We start from the raw sequence: 19,992 nt of genomic DNA, 5'->3' as shown, positions 1-19,992 counted from the left end.
ATAATTTGAATATGGTATCTATAACCTATGCTTGTATGTCATGCAAATTTGTAATAAGTCATTTGACCATCTCAAAGTTTTCCATTGTTTCCTAAGGCAGTTGAGGGGCTTTATGTGTTTAACCCAGTGAAGGCAGCTGTGGTGCTTTATGTGTTTAACAAGTGTCATGAATGAAGAATTATGACACACCAGTAATATAATATTGTGACATGCTGAGTAGTGTTTGGGCATGCAAGGTTTACACTGTATGAAAAGCAAGCTAAGGGGGGTAGAATGCTTACCTTACTACCTTACTGTGTTCTGCTCTAACAAATGGACAAGTTTATGTCAAAATAAAACAGTATTTAAAGGACTGGCTCACTGAATACATGCATTATACACATTTTGTACTAGAAGTTCCTTACCTTTCAACTGTCTAGATTTTCATAGAAATTTCAGATTTTTGTCTCATATTTTTGGTCTGTCCCTTATAAAATGTGTGGATTTCCAGTAATCATTGAGGACCAAAATCATTAAATTATGAAAGACAACTGAGATTCAAACTTTGCACCCTTCAGAAAATGCATGTTAATACAAAACCTGTTATTCTATCAACTTTCTAAGTCTATAAGAACACTTTTTTAAAAATTGTCCCTATTGCTGGTCCTTTGTCCCCCCATTATTTTTACCTTTGTCCAGAATTCTTGCACTGAGAGTTGTGACCATAACTATACACTATTATGGGGTCATAAAGTACTCAATAAACAGGAAGGTAATGTGAACATGGCCATAGTGTTCTGCAGTCATGCAGCAACACTACCTGTGCAGTTGCTACACTTACAGATATTAAACCTGTTCATAATTAGTTCCCTGACTTGCAAAGTGCAACATTTTGGAAGCATGATATAGTGTTCTGCTTAGCAGCACCTGCTCCAACAGGTATCAGCATTTAAACACACAGGACCATCTCAATCACGATGCTTTGACTTTTGTTTCAGAGCTATCTGTCCCACACTTTTCCATGCAAAATATTGACATCCATTTGGCAGAGGATTTTGTTATTTTTATTGCTCAGAACAATAACAATTTGTTTCATGTGGAATGTCATCAGAGAATTCCTACATTCAAGTCCTAAAGCCAAAAAAAAAACCAAATATTTATTATTTGAGTGCTATGCCTACAAAGGATAATGCTGAATATAACATATGCATGAAAAACTGTATATTCAAGTGATGTGAACTTGAATGTCACAGTATCTGGTCCACCAATAGAAATACAAGTAGCTTAACAATGCAAAACCTAAATTAACCATCTGTAACTCCTTGAATTTAAAGATGGCACTGTTGACTTGAAACAGAGCTCTGTTCAGCAGTTAAACAGACTACCACACATTTAATTATAGAGCTCAACACATAACATTAGAGCTACATATTAAAGTACAACTTTAATATCATCTACCCATCCAAAACCTTAAACTTTATTTCAGTACTGTATTTGAAGTTTGAAGTGTAACTAACTGCTATTACAGCATGGAACATCAGGCAATGTGAATATTTAGTATGTTGATGCCTACAGGCCACAGTTAAAAAAGTCACAATTCTTTTTTCTATATAATCAGAAGCAACCATTCTGAGACAAAGTATGCACTTGTTCTATTATGATATTACTGATAAACTATGTGTCTATCACAAAGTAGTATACGGAATCTACAGACATAAAGATATATCTGTAGCCCTCTCTCTATCTGCACATATATATGAATATATGGGAACCCTTCGTTATGTTAAATCATTGGGTGAAGCACTGATTCACACAATTAATCAAATCATTACTTTATCAAACAGTTTCTTTACTGTGATATGGAGACTGCAGTACAGTGGTAGGGTTTTGGACTTTTCTTACCATTGTGGGGTCTGAGAGTTGGTATCTTTAAGTTGAGCATGTGTGTGTGTGTGTGTGTGTGTGTGTGTGTGTGTGTGTGTGTGTGTGTGTGTGTGTGTGTGTGTGTGTCTTAATTGGGGCGTTGAACTGGTGTATGGTGTTACACTCAGTTTAATGGAGATTTGTTGCTTAAGTCTGATAGTATCAACTTGTATATAATTTGTGTTTGACGTGACACCGCAGAACAGAATACATGTGATTGGCAGCATTATTATATCAGTTGATCTTTTATTCAGGAAGTTGTGAAGTATTCAAAAGTGTATGATTAGATGATACATCATTTTTAATAGAAATGCCCCGTTTCATAATTTAAGTTTTGTTAATCATGATTCACATGATAGCAGATGACAGACTTCATTTAAGTGAATGTAAGTGCTGTTGTTATGCGTGTTATTCACAGTCCAGCTTGAAGACTGGTACATTCCTCTTATCAGTGACCTGGACTATGAAATCGTATATTAAGGTGAGGTGGGGTGATGGGTTCAAAGTCCTCTGCAAATATGTTATATATAAGAATGTTTGACCCTGTGTACCTCCTTTTTGAAGTATAGTTGGTATGTACTACCAAAATTTCTGCACTCGCTGAAATACTGCTAGTAGAGTGACAGATTTTATATAAACATTTTTGTAACTGAAATATGACACTCCCTAGTAGATTAGGGTGTACTAACAGCATTGGTTTTGTGATGATGGCATTATATATTTCTTTTGCATCAGTTCTTATAGTTTGTTTACTGATCTGCTATTGGAGCCTTTGCAACTAGCTCACAGCACATCAGGCTATACAGAACATGCATGCTCCACATCAGCAGCTTGGGGCTGAGATCTGGAGTACACCGTAACTGGTATCAGACAGTCTGTCATATCCATTTGTGGTAAGGATTAAGAGACACATAAGACATGCATGGGCTATCTGATTTTTTTTATTATGGGCATCTAGTGAACATTCTCCCTCCATGTACTTCTGCCAGCACATATAACTAATTTGGTTGTTACAGAGGAGGTTGCAGGACAGGCCGGTGATATATTAGAGGGATTATATATTCCAGTTTGCCAGAAAATTCCACAGAATGAACTAGCATCTGTTGCTAGAACAGATAAGTTTGGGTTTAGAAAATAAATGGCTGGCTGGCTGGTTGGCTGTCTGGAGTGTTATATCTTTGTTTTTCCACATACTTAAGACCGTGTGGGGATAGAATACTGCTTTAAGGTGGTGGTGAGGAAAAAGGACCTCTGTAAAAGGATTAGTTGTCCTTCATAGAACATAGGTTGAAGAATTATGACAGAAAAGGGAACACTAACTTAAAAGGTTAGGCTATAAAGTATATGAAAGGATGCGGCTCCATGAAGTATCAGTTACTCTAGGACTACATGGGAGATGAAGGAGTCCACTTATACAGACATTGCACAAATGACTGACTGAGGAGCACTTTATAGATATGTGGCTTTCTGCACTTCTGCATTTGTACAAGTAAGTCAGACAGTTGTCAATGTCCTTTGATGATTTTTGTGTGCTGGATTCATATTGCTCTGTCATATTTAAGACGTGCATTTTATTTCTGTCAGATACAGGCCAGTGAAGAGGCAGAGCTGAATAAGAAGAATGAGAACATGTCAGGCTGTACTGAGGAACCACTGCTCACTGCTGATCAGGTAGCAACTGCTCATCTGTCTGACAAAATGGAAAAATCCCTGAACCACTTCTCCTACCATACCATATCATACCGTACCGTATCGTACCACACAACACCATATCATAACATACTATACCATAGCATAACATGCGGTACCATATCATATCATACCATGCCATACTGTAACATACCATACTGTACTATACCATACTGTACCATACCATACTGTGCCGTACTGTACCATACCATACCATAACATAATATACCATATCATGCCATACCATTCCATACTGTGCCATACCATACTATACCATATTGTACGATACCATACAATGCAGTGCCATATCATACTAGATCATATCATACCTTGCCATACTGTACCGTACCATAATGTACCATACCATACCATTGGTATTTGTCCTCATAAATTAGATTTTAGTTTCCTAAGTTAAAAATATGTATTCCTGGAGATGGGGAACTGCAATGGGATCCTCAAAAATATGGTTGCTGTTGTAAATCCATCGAATACAGCGTTTGTTGACATGCATAATGTGGACCCAAACTGATCGACATTATGCATGTCGACATGCTACTATGCATGCAACAAGAATTAATTCTCTGTGCATGCAAAACACACATAAAAACAAAACAAAACCAAGAAAGCATTGTTTTTTGAAGGGGGCATGCCACTAGACACAATAAACAAATCCAGTTTTTAAAATCAATGAATTTCTGTTCATACTGTGAGTCTAGTCACCATGGTAGAATACCAGCGATCTTTTAGGTTTGACATTTTAAGTACTGATCAACTCTCTGGCAACAGCAGTCAGTCTTCCATAGAAATTAAATCTGAAAAGTTTATACATCTAAAACAATGTTTAATCAAGTAGTCTGGAAACCACAAAATATGAATTGCAAACCAAGTGCTTCAGGCAGTTATAACTTAGACTAAACTGAAAACTGACACATTTTAATATGTATTTAATTGTATAATTAAATAAGTAAAACTTGCAATAAGATGTCTAAAATATTCTGCCCTTATTGTTAAATATTTTGCACTAATAATAAACAAAGCATTAAATCTGTAAAGTCAGCGAATCAAAATGAGCCTGAATTTGGTTAATATTTATCAGTGCACCACTCCAGTAAACAAATATAAATAAAAATAACATGAATTTCTTTATGAAAATACTGCAATATGAATTGCAAACTGATTGTAAGCAGCTGAAAACATGCACATGATAAATAAATGTAAACTCTAAAACAAGTTCCTGATTATTAACTAAAAAGTCAACAAAAGTAGCTTAAACGGAATCAAACAAGAAAACAACCAACCAACCGACCGACCTAACAAATATATCTCAGCTGAAGTCAAAGTTGTAGGATGAGATGGCTTGCATCTCTTTTCCTTGATTATATCATATCCAGGAGGCTGTGGCTTAAAATAATATGGTGCAACATTTTACTCTAGATACCTTTAAGATGAGATTGCCAGGTGTTTGTTTACTATTTCATTTATTAAACCTCTTGCCACTTTCTAACAAATAAACTCCTTAAAGTAATGATTCCTAGAGCAAGGATGCAGCATTCTTATTGCTGACGAGCATAAATTTGAATTGAAGTTACTGGCATAAATTGTGAGCCCTAACCTCAGTTATCATATTTATATGTGGAGTATTGGAATAACGTACTATATCTATTTATTCTTTATTTGTTTCATACTTGAGACACAGGATGAATTCAGAAAGGTAACCAGGAAGTGTAAGCCTTGTGTACACCTTGCAGTAACAATTTTCGATGTAGAGACAGCCCTACTACAATTCTGCATGAAGAGCTGTCTCTGCAGCCTGCTACAAATGCCCTTTGCTCTCCCCCCAGAAATGCTTGCAGTAATGTATTTATGCAGCCAAGTAATTCAGAGAATTGCTTGGCTGCTTAAGTTGCATTGTTATTCAGTTTTATGAACATGGCCAAAGATTATGTTCACCTATTCATGTTAGAGGTTAGTGCTGGGGATTTTAACAGGCAAGCAGTGTTAGGGTGTGTGTGTGTGTGTGTGTGTGTGTGTGTGTGTGTGTGTGTGTGTGTGTGTGTGTGTGTGTGTGTGTGTGTGTGTGTGTGTGTGTGTGTGTCTGAGAGTGAATGGGGGGGATGACTGAGCCAATGTGATGCATGCACTGTTAGTGTTGACTACCACAGGAAAGTGTTGATTTGTTGCTATTGAAGTCTTTGTTCATTGTGGCTAACATGTCTCTGAATCATAATTTTCCACATCATGGAACTAGTCCTTTTCGCAACAGCTCTAACCTCCAAGGCTATTTTTTTCTGGATCCCTGAAAAGTGTCCTACAAAAAATTATTAAATGGCTCTTAATTTCTTCCTAAATTTTAGCAGAAATTGTGAAATTTTTATGAAATACATTGCCCTTCATTTTCTGTTGTACCTAGCTTTTATAACAGACATTTTGATGTTAGTGCTTGACACCAATGGTGATCCCTTTTTAAGGTTTCATGTTTGTGAGTGAAATGTTAGAGTCATATTCTGTGCACTTATGGACAACTTGCCCTACTTTTGTAATAATAATAATAAAAAACATGGACATTTTAAAATAAAGTTTCATCCATTTCTTAATAATGCTTCAATCTGTGAAGGTAACTGGCATTGTTGAAAATGTCTCCAGACTTCATGAAAAGTCTTCTTGTTTTGAAGACTGACTGTATAACTACACCTTTAACAGAAATATATTATTATTGCATGATTATCCTGAATTTTCTTTGTGGTGTGAGGTGACATGACAGCATAAAAATACATATATTGATGTAAACTCATTTGTTAAAAGCTGACCACAGAAACTTAAGTACATGAAGTCAGTCTATAAATGAAGTTATTATCTCACTAAGGAGTATGGTAGCAAACACAGGTGTGTATATCTTAGAAGCAGTTATTTTCCTACACGGTATTATGTCCTTAATGGCTAGTGCATAAAGTGGCTGAATATCTTGCCAAGGAAAACACACACTTAAATATTGGCAGTCTCTAGAGACAGAAACTGAAACACAAAATCCCCAAGTCTGTCACTATAACCACTGGAAGTTTCCAGTAGAAAGGATCTTGACCAGCTGTGTAGGCCTGTGACACATTATCAAGTTCCTAGGTAAAGTATGAGTAACTAGTAATCTTATATATGCTGGTGATGGGTGTGGTATGTCTGAAGTGAGTGAGGATTAAGGTAATTTAAGAAGAATGTAGTTATTAACAAACAGAGGTTGTAATGGACTTTCATAAGTTTTGCCAGTGATTAAGTATTTTTGGAAGACTTCACATCTGGGCATGCTTTTCTCATCACAGTAATTGCAGTATTAAATATTTTCTCTCTCTTTCTTATTCTAGTATTTTTATAATAATTTTTTTTTATTGTAGGTGATTGAACAAATTGAGGCAATGATGCAGAATCCACCTGATTATGAAGAGGAAGATGTGGAGGAAGAGGAAGTAAGAGATAGTTCCTCACAGTCTGACATCATTATACTGCAGGATATGAAAGAGCTGACGATGGGAATCAACAATAACTATTCTGATGAAGGTGAGAAAATGCTGTATGACAAAAGTCAGTGATAACACTGCATGAGAAACTACAAAATAATAAAAAAGCAGTTCCCATGCAATGCATTTCCGTGAAGACATGTGAATAGAAGCTGGCATAGTCAGTATGTCTTTATGCATGAAACATAGATATGTACTGAAGCAGTCAGTAGAAAATGATGAATGGTCCACTAATTCTGTCTGTATGAGCCTGCAAGTTTACCCTTTTTCCCCAGAGGTTTGCTGTCATTACTTTTTGACTTTCAAAATTCACAAATGCTTATTTTTGTGCATTCTTAAATCCTATTATTGGCTCATGTTGCACCCCTTCCTTTGACAGTGTATGCCATGCCTCTATTATCGCTTCTTTATTTAAAGTGATATTTTGGACACAGTGACTTTTCTAATAAAACAATTACCATTGAGATCCTATTCCATAGCTTGTGGTGTATTTTTCAGATAACCAAGAAATGAGTATGGGTGCTGGCCAGTGATTCAAATGAAGGATACCACATAGAGTAGCTAGTGACCCTGGTTCAGGAATGAACTTGGAACGGAAAGGAATGGTGAAAAAGAAAATGAAGATCTGAAGGCTAGCTCTTTTTAAATTAGGGGAGGAGTTTGTTATAGCTCTTTTTAAATTAGGGGAGGAGTTTGTTATAGCTCTTTTTAAATTAGGGGAGGAGTTTGTTATAGCTCTTTTTAAATTAGGGGAGGAGTTTGTTATAGCTCTTTTTAAATTAGGGGAGGAGTTTGTTATAGCTCTTTTTTAAATTAGGGGAGGAGTTTGTTATAGCTCTTTTTAAATTAGGGGAGGAGTTTGTTATAGCTCTTTTTAAATTAGGGGAGGAGTTTGTTATAACACTTTCACCTAGAAGAAGCTAGGTAAGCTAAGTGCACAATGTTATTTATACCTACAGCCTGGCACTTTCAACTGGTGGAGACAGACATGGTGGGGGATGCACATGCTCTGCAAGTGTGCCTTTGTACACAGATAGGAAGAGCATAGGAAGAAGATATACCTCAGGCCAGGAGGATGACTCAAGCCCAAGGGACTCTTACTTGATGGCAAAATTCCCAGTATAATTTAAAATAAGTGTCTGCTAATCAACCCTAATAAATATAAAACATAGATTTTTGGAGGTAGAAATCACCTAAAATCGAGCCTCCAAAAATAGACCATTACTTACCCTCAGTGTTCACACATATATTTGAAACAACAACCCTCCTCAGAAAGCTTGGCTTATCTCTTCATACAAATCTCTCCATCTAGCTCCATATGTAGCAAAGTCAGTAAAGAACACACTGCTGTTTTTGCCCAAGAAAATCTTCTCTTTCATCTCTCCTGGAGGTGAGGATGCCATTGGGAAAGGGATTTTATTAGTCCAGCTAGAATTCAGACTTGACCTTGTAGCAGATGCTTTCAAAAGTATGCAAATCATATGCTAAACAAACTGACAACCAAATCTACAGGTGCATCACATTAACCATCCTTTAACAAATAAACCAACAGTTAAATGCCACTTTCACTTAGCACCACCTACAATCACATGATAGGAATAATGCAGTATGCAGAAGGTCTCAGATGAATCACAGAGCAAATCATGCCTTCATAGTAACTAGACGTAATATCTAGGTTTCCTTCCCTCCTTCCCTGAGAAGTGCCATAATTGATCTGATAGCAACTAACACAATTTAGATGCTGTGACTATAACGACTCAACAATAACATGGTATTCCCTGACTTTCAGTTACTATTATGACGATCTACAAATGAAATGATGCCTTTTACGTCTATGTGTATATATCTATATCTATCTATATATATTTATATATTATATTTATATATATATATATATATATATATATATATATATATATATATATATATATATATAGTTCTACTTATTTCGCCTCTGGGAAACTAACCACTTGGCCACCACTGGAAAAAAAAAATTGTACTCATTGAAGTGGGGGACTTTGCCCCACACCCCCCTACTTAAACATTTCAACTCCAACATCGCACTACAGTGTAGAAAAAAGCAAAGGTTGTCAGTAGTGGCTAAGTGGTTAGTTTCCCAGAGGTGAAATTTGCCATTCTGGAAGTTTGCTCTTTTAAAGTTTAGATGTTGTTGTCTCGCTGTTAAGTAAGATGATATTATGGTAAATCGATGTTATAAAGGGGAACCATATATATATATATATATATATATATATATATATATATATAAATAATATATGGGTCTATATTACTTCAGCAAAATCTCAATTTAGTGAATCCCTATTCATCGAACCCAGTTGAGTGAAAGATCACTTCAACGAACGATTGTTTCAGTGAACTTTCACACAGGGAAAGAAACTACTCGGTCAGCTACCAACCGTACAAAAAAAAAAAATACAAAATCTTAAACACAGTTAAGCACCTCCCCTGACTAAATATACCAACTGCGAGACTGCACTACAGTGGGGAAAAGGGCATATTCCCACTGATGGCCAATTCGTTCTTTCCCTGTGTGAAAGTTTGCTGAAATGATCGTTCGTTGAAGTGAGCTTTCATTCAATTAGGTTTGACGAAGAGGGATTCGCTAAACTCAGATTTCAATGAAGTGATATAGACCATATATATATATATATATATATATATATATATATATATATATATATATATATATATATATAAAATAGGTGTGTGAGTTTTTACTTTACATTTTCCCTTGTGCATGCTCCTGTTCAACCCAGTACACCAGGACTTCACAAAACCTTGTTTCATCTACTTTGAATTATATTTTTCCTGTACATTGAACTTTATATTCTGCAGATAATTTATAGACCATTATTTTTGAATCCTATGGGTTATGTATTATGGGAGCTTGTCTTTTTATATATTACATATCTTAACTTTATATAACATGTACTCAGCACCCACACAATATCTGAAATTGGTCCATCTGGATGTATATTAGCCCAGTCAAGGAATGCAAAGTAAATAAATATTTCAGTTGCGACTATACCATCATGCAACCAAAAACTGATAGAATGTTACCACTGTTCTAACCCATCTTGGTGTAATTATCTGATCTAAAATAGTAAAGTTATTATATGAGGAGAGAAGAATGATAGGGCTTTCAAGTCCAGAAATGTTGTTATGGTGGTTTTGGGGATAAGCAGGTAGAACATTAGTAAATATACATGTATATAAACATGAAGCCAAAGTCAGACTGGAAACCAAATCATTCATGTGCCTATCATAAGTAGATGCATCTTAATTCATCAGCACATTTCTTTAGTCTTTCTTGAATGATAAAATTATCCTACTCTTCCTTACTGCAGCAGGTAAACCATTCTGTTGTCTTTCTTTTCTTTCACTTTTCCCATTTTTAAGAAAATTTAATTTAACATATTTCAATATATACAGAAAGGAAGAAATTCAACATCACATGCTGTTGTACAATGTTACGAACACATTGAATCATCAAGGTAATCTTATACAATTAACACATTAAGAGTCTTGATATTTTAAAATCAACATTTCAAGCTATCCCATCCACTAAAAGTATTGATTTATGGATCTTATTCTGATAATTTCTTTTTCAGTTTTACATAGTATTGCTGTTAAATTTTCAAATTATTGAATGTAGGAACTGAGTTCAATTTCCAGATTTTCGTAATAACTTTTTTTGCTACTGCCAGTAAACTCCAGAAGATTTTTTATTGTTTGGCTTTTACAAATAAAGGAAATTAAACATTCATTAGTATTATTAATCTAGTCAAAGAACAATTATCAGACATAAACCCGTAAAACATACTTATTTGTTCCCAACATACATTTATTTTTTCACAGTCTATAAACGTGTGCCCAATCAACTTTTACAACTTTACTACATCTCCAGCAAACTGAAGAAGCCATTTTACTAAACGCAGAGATTTTATAGGGAGTAACAAATATTTTATTTATATATATTTCTACATAAAAACTTTCCAGTATAAACTTGAAGTTCGACTAACTAATTTAAGTAACAAAGTTTTATTCTTACCATCTATTGAGTCACTCAATCCACTACTATCTAAAAAGTTCCAGAATTTTGCATCAAAATTGTTATTATTATTATTTAGAATTAACTTATGTAACTTGGACAAGCTTCATTTATAGGTCAGTTTACCTTCAATGATAGCATTTATATATTCATATAATGGGTTAATTGAGTTCTGTTCTTCTTCACTTGTATTATCTACAAATCCATTTCATTTCTTACTGATGGATACTATTAACTGGTGAACAGATTCACCCAATTTATAATCTTTCATTAAATATTCTGGCAACTTAGCTTTTCCTTTTTCAAAGCAATCAGACCATAATACTAATCCATTCCTTTTTAGTAAACTAATTTTAACATTGTTCTGCATTTCCTTAAATCTAGACATGTGTGGAATGGGAAAGAACAAACATTTCCACTTTTGATATTAATGGGGTTTTAAAAACATATTCCTTAATGTTTTAAGAATTGATTTCATATATGCAGAGTCTAAAGACTGAAATAATGTTCCTTCTAATATGAATGTTATTATTCAGATGAAAGGATTGTTACATATTTATACTTTATCATATTTGATAAATGTATAAGAATATAATATAGAATTTAGTATAATCTGTTCCTGAATGGTTAATCAGAGGAAAGCCATCTAGGAAACAAATAAGGCCAGAGGGAGCAGTCTCAGCACTCCAGCACTGCTTTCAAAGTACGGACTGGAATCCAGGAAACAAATAAGGGCATGGCCAGAGGTAGTAGTCTGAGCACTCCAGCACTGCTTCGAAAGCACAGACTGGAATCCAGGAAACAAATAAGGGTATGGCCATAGGGAGCAGTCTCACCACTCCAGGATTGCTTCGAAAGCACATTCTGGAATATATTCAAAGAGGCAGCTACTATGGATCTGAAAATTAACCTAGATGCGTACACAGAGCCTGTGATGGCTTATATAGCAAAGTGTTTGGCTGATATGACAGTCAACAAGAGCATCATCACAAGAGCGAATCAGAAACCCTGGCTCACAAGTGGAGTGTATGAACTCATGAAGGCACGCAATGCTGCCTTTAAGTCTAAAGACAAAGATGCCCTTAGGGAAACCACAGTGAAACTAAGTAGAGGAATATGAGAGGCTAAACGGGCCTATGCACAGAAAATTCAGGGTAACTTCTCGGATCTGAGAGACTCCAGGCATCTGTGGCAAGGTATACAATTTATATCAGACTACAGACCCTTACCTTCTCAATGTGATGATAACATGAACTTTCTCAGTGAGCCCAACACCTACCAGCAGGTTTGAGAAGGGAAACAATACAATGGCAATGAAACTGCCCAGCAACCAAGAAGATGAAGTGCTTTGTCTTCACCCAGTGGATGTTCAAAGGGTTCTGCAATGGGTAAACCCAAAAAAGGCAGCTGGTCCTGACAAATATTCTGGGGCAGATGCTCAGGGACTGTGCTGACCAATTAACTGCTTTTCTCACCAACATATTCAACATCTCTCTACATCAAGCCACAGTACTCAAGTGCTTCAAGAATACAACCATTATACGACTGCCCAAAAAGTCTCCACCCTCAAGCCTGAATGACTACCACTCAGTAGATCTCACCTTCACTGTAATGAAGTGCTTTGAGAGATTCGTTAAAGGCTACTTAACATCAAGTCTTCCTGCAACATTGGACCCACTGCAATTTGCTTGTAGAGCCATTCGCTCTATGGCAAATGCCATCTCACTGGCACTTCACTTATCCTTGGCACACCTGAAGAACAAAAACTGCTATGTCCACATGTTATTTATTGACTTCAGCTCAGCCTTCACCATGGTCATCCCCCAACATCTGATTGAGAAACTGGTCCATCTGTGTGTTAGCACTCCTTTATGCAATTGGATTCTGGACTTTCTTATTGACAGACCACAAAAGGTATGCAAAGGCAACAACACCTCAATAAGCATCACACTGAACACTGGAGTACCTCAAGGATGTGTCCTGAGGCCCATGCTGTTCACCAAGATGACACATGACTACATCACATCATATTATTAAGTTTGCAGATGATACTACAGTGGTGGGTCTCATCGTTTGCAGATGATACTACAGTGGTGGGTCTCATCGTTTGCAGATGATACTACAGTGGTGGGTCTCATCAGGAATGGCAATGAGAAAAGCCTACAGAGAGGAGGTGAACCAACTGATTGGCTGGTGTGACAACAACAACCTGGCTTTCAATGTAAATAAAACAAAGGAGATAATAGTAGACATCAGGAAGAGACACAAGGCTCATTCTTTATTCACAATTAAAGGAGAAACAGTGGAAAGGGTGAAAAGCACCAAGTTCCTGGGGGTGCATATTGCTGAAGACTTGTCTTGGTCATTAAACACTAATCACATTGTCAAGAAGGCCCAACAGCATCTACATTTTCTACGAAGGTTGAAGAGAGCAAAACTACCACCTTTAGTTCTCACAACCTTCTACAGGGGTACCATTGAAAGCATCCTGTCTAGTAATCTCTCGGTGTGGTATGGAAACTGCATGGTTTCAGATCACAAATCTCTCCAGAAGGAGGGTGAAAGTGGCAGAGATAATTATCAGGTTCACACTCCCATTTATCCTGGACTTGTACTCTGCTCGGTGCCTCAGCAGAGCCATGAATATAGTCAAAGCCTGCACGCACCCGGCTCATGGTTTGTTCTCATGTTTGTCTTCGGGCAGGAGATACTGTAGCTTGTGTTGCAAAACCACCAGATTTAACAGAAGATTTTTCCACAGGCCATGAGACTTCTGAACTCCAGTAATAACATACACCATGCTGGTCATCAAGGTCTGGAGTTACAATGCTGAAATAATTCACAGACATTTGCAAGAACTCTATGAAAGCACAGTGTTATACCTTATTTGCAATATTAATGATTCCAACTTAACATTCTGTGCAATATGTCAAGTTAACATTCCATGCAATTTGAAATCAGTCTGATTCTGAGCTGTGCAATATATTATCAGTGCAATATTTTGGGTACTGAAGAAGACATGCAAGTGGAATAGCATTGGTGCATGTCATTGTACTTGTTAGAGCACTGCATAAATATCTTACTGTTATTGTTGGATTTAGCATTAGTATGTATGTTATTGCTGTATTAATATTATCAGTATATGTTGCATGCACATTGAGTTTGAAGTACCACAATTTTGTTCAGTTGCACTGTTGTGCGGTCTGAAAGTTCACTTTAACTTTGACTTTTTTCCATTGACTATTGTAGGTTGAGTCTATCCAGAGTATACTAGAGATAAAATTGGCAGTAATAGAATAAGATTCTGCATATAGGACATAAGAATGAAGATAACATTTTTTCCATTTCCTTTAAGTGTTTTTTTGTCAGGTATTAAATACATTGAATCCAAATATATATAATCTTGGGTAATACAAAAATTTTAATAAGTGCTCACCTATACTTACTTCTTCAGTCATTTTTTTCACAATTATTATTAATAATGTTAGTCACATCTTGGTAGTTTTCTATTCCTAAATATTTTAATTCTTTTCCTTCCCAATTATATTTATATTTATCTTTAAACTTACTATCTAGTAATTGATTTAACACTAAAGTTTCAGTTTTATTATTATTAAATTTCAGCCACAATACTTCTTGAAACTTTTCAATTTTCTCATCTATCTCTTTGATTGAATAATTTAAATCTCCTATAGTTAGTAAAATATAAGCTGCAAAAAAGCTGTATTTTAGATTGCCAACTCTTGTTAATTGAGAATTCATAGTTTTTTCATTGCTTTTTATACGATTAGCTAAGGGGTTAATAACTAAAGCATATAGTAGTGGGGAAAAGGGACACCTTGCTTTGTGCCTTTGCTTAAAGTGAATCCTTGAAAAATATAAGGTCCAGTTTTACCATATGCTTTGGAGTCTCTATACAGTTTTTTAATAATCTGATAAATTGTTCTGTAAATGTAAAGACTTCTAAAGTTTTAAACAAGTAGTTCCAATTTACAGAATCTAAAGCTCTCTTATATTTAAACTAATTAGGGCTATTTTTTCTTCACTCCTTTTGCTAAATCTAAGCTAGTTACTACCCTTTTTATATTATCATACATTACTCTATTGACTATAAATCTTGTTTGATTCTCATAGATTAATTTATCTACTATATATAGAAAAATGGAAGTAAATATTTTATAGTCTACATTTAATAACAAAATAGGTCTATATGAGGAAGCTTAGTATCCTTTCCTTGTTTAAGTATAGGTGAGATTATAGAAAATTGTCTTGAGAGAGGAATTATTTTGTCACTCTGAATTATCCTAAAAATGTCACAAAGTAATTTTAAAATATTTAAAGGAAGAAGACTATACAATTCGATACTGGAACTTTACCATGTTTCATTTTTAAAAGCTTCTTTAACTTCTATTAGGGTAATATGCTTTTTCAACATAGATATTTGTTGGTAATTAAGTCTATTAGCAAAATTGTTTTAAATACTTGCCAATTTTGTAATCAACAGGATTATTATTTGTATTTTTGTTAAGATCGTCATGGAATTTATTAAAATATTAAGCATTTCTCTATGTCTGAAGTTAGCTTATTAGGATGAGGATTTAGGATATTATTGACGTGTGCCTTTTTGCTTAACATCATTACTTCTATTAGCTAATCTATGTAGATTTTTCAAAGTCATCATATAAGTGTGAACTTTTTTTTCTAAATCTATCTCCACTTCATGCATTAAAGCTGTTTTATATTTTGTCATTATTTTGTTTTTAATGACTTCAGTATTATCTAATGTCTTTGTTGTTCAAACCTTGCTCAGCCCTCTTGCCAGTACAACAACTACACTTAGAGCCTTTCTGTGTGCTTCCTAACTCAGATGCACCAGGTAAACACATACTGCCACTAGATGAGTAATCCCTGTCCTCCTATTGTACAAGCACAGTAAAGGAATGTCCAGAGTGAAATGTTACCATAAACAAAACTTAACGATACAGATGCAGCAGTGTACTTTAAACAGCTTATAAAAGTGTGATTATTCAATAAAAGAACCTGACTTTGTTGAAATCAAGTGTCACTCACTTGTACAGAATTTATAAATGCACCAAAAACAAGATAAGCTGATTAATGGGTCTATGTCATACCATTGAATGATTCCTTTAGTGAACTGGTATTCATCATGATGACAGCATTGAACAGTCCATTCAGTGAATGTTTACATTTCTGAACATTGCCACATCAAATTGCATTAGTTGGCCAACATCGCTGATAGTATATTAACATGGTCAACTAATGTAATTCTATGTGGTAACATTCAGCAATATAAACATTCACTGAATGGACTGTTTGATGCTGTTGTCTTGATAAATAGCCATTCACTGAAGGGATCCTTTGGTGGTATGACATAGACTCCTGATTAATAATCCATCCAGCCAATAAAACAACTACATGCAGGAATCTATACTAGAGATTATAGTGTGCATATATAGTTCTTAACTTACTGATACTGCTGTTTTATTAATCTTACATATTAGATATTTCATTCCTTGTGCATTTCCATATTAGTTATAAGATGTTACCCTTCTTATTAATTCTGGTATTGCAAGCAATCTTGACTATATAAAATATTTCCTGCTTGTTTAATTTAAATGTGTGTTTTAGCCCCTGTGAACTGCTGCTCTTTGCTAAGCTTCACATCCTGACATTAGAATTTGATTACAGCATATGACATCAACTCACTCAGCAGTTGCTAATTTCCTCTGTAAGTTTTCATTCTTCTTAATTCTTTTAAACTATTCTAATCAGTAACAAACCTCTAACTTTACTTCTTCCCATTAATATTGTTAATTAATATTAATTAGAGTTAATAAGACTAGAACATAAGCTATTAACATTCAGCCGAAAATAAGCAAATTATATGTCAGCAACAGTTCAATATAAACCATTACTATAGCTTTTGTTTTACCAATGTTATTTTGAGTAGATTTCTCACATATATACTTGAAAAAAGAAAGAAAAAGTAAGTCCCTTTCTGTTTTTACAGTCATCAGTGATGAACTTCAATTTAGATTTTGTTCAGAACAGCTTAAGGCGGGAAGCAAGGCAAGCAAGAATCCAGCATTTTGACACAACTGGAACATTCTTTTGTTCTTAAAATTTCTTTAAGTGTTACTTACTTTATAAATGACCTATGAAAGGAATGTGTTACACAGGAACAAAGAAAACAAAATCACCAGCACTTTAATACTTTTAATTAACATATTACTTAGAGCTGACATTCACTTAATCCAGCAACGGACATACTAAGCAAAGTTAAGCAAGTACAATAAAATTCTTAACTTATGTAGTCTTAAAATTACCAGTTCTATTGCTTATAATTTAATGACATTGTCTTACAGGAAATATGAGTTTAAAATGTAGAAATACACATATAAGTTTAGTTAAATTAAATATATTGTTTTTCACTGTAAATACAGTAAAAAGGTAAAACCTAACCATTTATATTCTTCACCATGAAAAATGTTGTAGCATGAAATATATGTAAATACGTACTTACATATGTGTTGATACTTAAAGTCCAAATCAAACCTTTTTCTTCAAGGGAAAATCTATTGTTTTAGAAAATAAAAGTCTTGCAAGTCTTGCAACTACAGTGAGGAAAGGGCAAAATCCCACTCCAAGCTGTATAGTGGTTTTAAAAATGAGCTACCTGCATTTGTTGACCTTCAGGATATTCCACATTTTGTGTGCAATATTTTGCAGATTGTCATTTTTCCCTTTCAGTATAGTTTAAATAGCTGCTTGTCAGTGTAGCTTAAGTGGTTTAAACCAGTGATGACAGACCAATAAAACTGGCCATGGACATTTTTGAACATAGAAGAAATGCCGTAATAGTTAAGATATGTAAGGCAGAAATACTTTCTGACAACTGAGACATAGTGGACAAAAGTGGACTCCCTGTCAATGTAGGTACCAATGTGTCTAATAATAGGGTCTTCTTTAAGAGGAATGTCATTGATATGAAAAGAAGAAGGGATGTATGTCTTGCAGGAGAATTTCAGTATCATGGGATGAGTAGACGACACCCAATTTCTAGTCACCTATGAATTTGGTTGCTCATAGACATGGGATGCCTGATTTCACTTTTGAGAAGTAAATGCTAAACAGGAAGGGACCCAGGACTGTATGCTGTGGGACAGCATTAATATTGTTTCTATGACTAGAGAATACACCCTTGACTTGGGCTATGTGAAAATGGGCCATAAGCCAATTAGCTATCCAGCAGACAACATAATAGTTTGCATATGATGCCCATATGGGGAATAGTGTCAAAGACTTTAGCAAGGTAGAATCATGTAGTATGGATAGACAGGCTGAGCCTCATCTAAAGTTTTTGTAATCTAGTTAAGAAATTGACCGGGTTGAATAGGCATGCCTTGACTCTACCAAGTGCAAACTAACTGGGGTTCAAGGTTTGGAAGTCACCTATGCCACTGTTAATATAATTCAGCAATAATACATTCCATAATATTAAAGATAATGCTAATAAGACTGATAGGCCAATAGGCCTATAATGCTGATAAGACTGATAGGCTTATAGATACTGGTATCTGATGTGGCCACCCTTGACAAAATTTATTATTGTTTGTAGCTCCGCAGTCCACCACTGTTATGGCCTTATTTCAACACAAGCACAACCGCCGAACAGTCTGCATCAGCAAATTACAAAATCCCCATCAGTCTTTTTTGTCTATATCTAATATCCTGTCAACACACATTGCCTTCTTTTTAATTTTGTGTAGTATTAATAAGATTACCAGACAGCTTCATCCTCCCCAATATCTGCCTTGATTTCACCCTCTTCTTTTTCCTTTTTCTTCCCTTTTTGTCTAATTGCCATTGTTTATTCTTGATCCTTCTGTACTTCATTACCTTTGTCAGCTCCAGGCCTGAGTTCTCCTTTTTCTAAAGGCTGACACCTACCATTCATTTCTACTGTGACTTCTCCATATTTTTTGTTTTCTACTATTATCCTTTTCTTCTTTACCCATAATTGCCTTTCCCTCTACTTTATCTCTTTCTTTTTGGTCACATTTTGCTACTTAAATATTAATAGAGTCTTTTTTATAGTGCAGTCAATTTACATGTGATCTTCCCTTTGACAACATGGGCATTTAAGTTTACATTGCTAGTAATAAAGGCCGTTTCTTCCAGAAACTCACTCACTCTTTTTTGTCACAAATTTTTGCAATATGACATTCATTATGGGCTTACCTTTATATCTCATAACACCCTTATTTCCTGTAATCATAACTGATCTTTCTAGATGTATTGCCGTATGGATCTCAAATTTTTAAATTCTGCAAAACCTTTATATCTTTTTATCATTTTGACCTATATGTCTTATTCAACAATACTCCAAGTCCTGAAAAATATGTTGTACTTTCCTCTTTCTTCTAATAACGTTTGAATGCATCAGTTCTTTGCACAGAAAATGTCTTCCTGTTATCAGTTTGTTCCAGACCATTAAATAACACAAACTGGGATTCATTGTGTATCATGGCTGATCAGTGCAGCTTGGTCCAGCTTGGCATGGCCATATGTGGGGAAGGGTGCTATGCTGAGCAGCGTTTGCTTGTATCATGCTCAACAGTACAGTAATCACATAACAAGGCTGACCTCAACAGCAAGTGGTCTGCATATCAGAGTTGATCAACATCTAGTGCTTGGAAGGAGGAGTTATGGGTGAGTGGACCACGTAGAGTGCCCAGTTCATTACAGCAAATTATGTGCTCAGCTTGGAAATCTGATGTGTATTGTGCTGTAACATTTTAG

At 35.1% G+C, this 19,992-nt stretch overlaps 1 protein-coding gene across 5 annotated transcripts in view; it reads left to right on the top strand.

The window, feature by feature from the left end:
* The window catches only part of FEZ1 (fasciculation and elongation protein zeta 1), a 248,569-nt gene that overhangs the window by 106,552 nt on the left and 122,025 nt on the right, over positions 1-19,992 (top strand). For 4 of the 5 annotated variants that reach the window (XM_044081022.1, XM_044081020.1, XM_044081024.1 and 1 more), the window contains 2 exons: positions 3,487-3,573; positions 6,975-7,137. In XM_044081022.1, coding sequence (XP_043936957.1) covers positions 3,487-3,573; positions 6,975-7,137 — 250 coding nt within the window. The remainder of the gene's footprint in view (positions 1-3,486; positions 3,574-6,974; positions 7,138-19,992) is intronic. The other variant, XM_044081023.1, reaches the window with a different exon arrangement.

This window comes from Protopterus annectens, chromosome 8.part0, assembly GCF_019279795.1.
Source record: "Protopterus annectens isolate FY-2018-M chromosome 8.part0, PAN1.0, whole genome shotgun sequence".
Taxonomy (NCBI): Eukaryota; Metazoa; Chordata; order Ceratodontiformes; family Protopteridae; genus Protopterus; species Protopterus annectens.
This window is presented reverse-complemented; position numbering and strand designations above follow the sequence as displayed.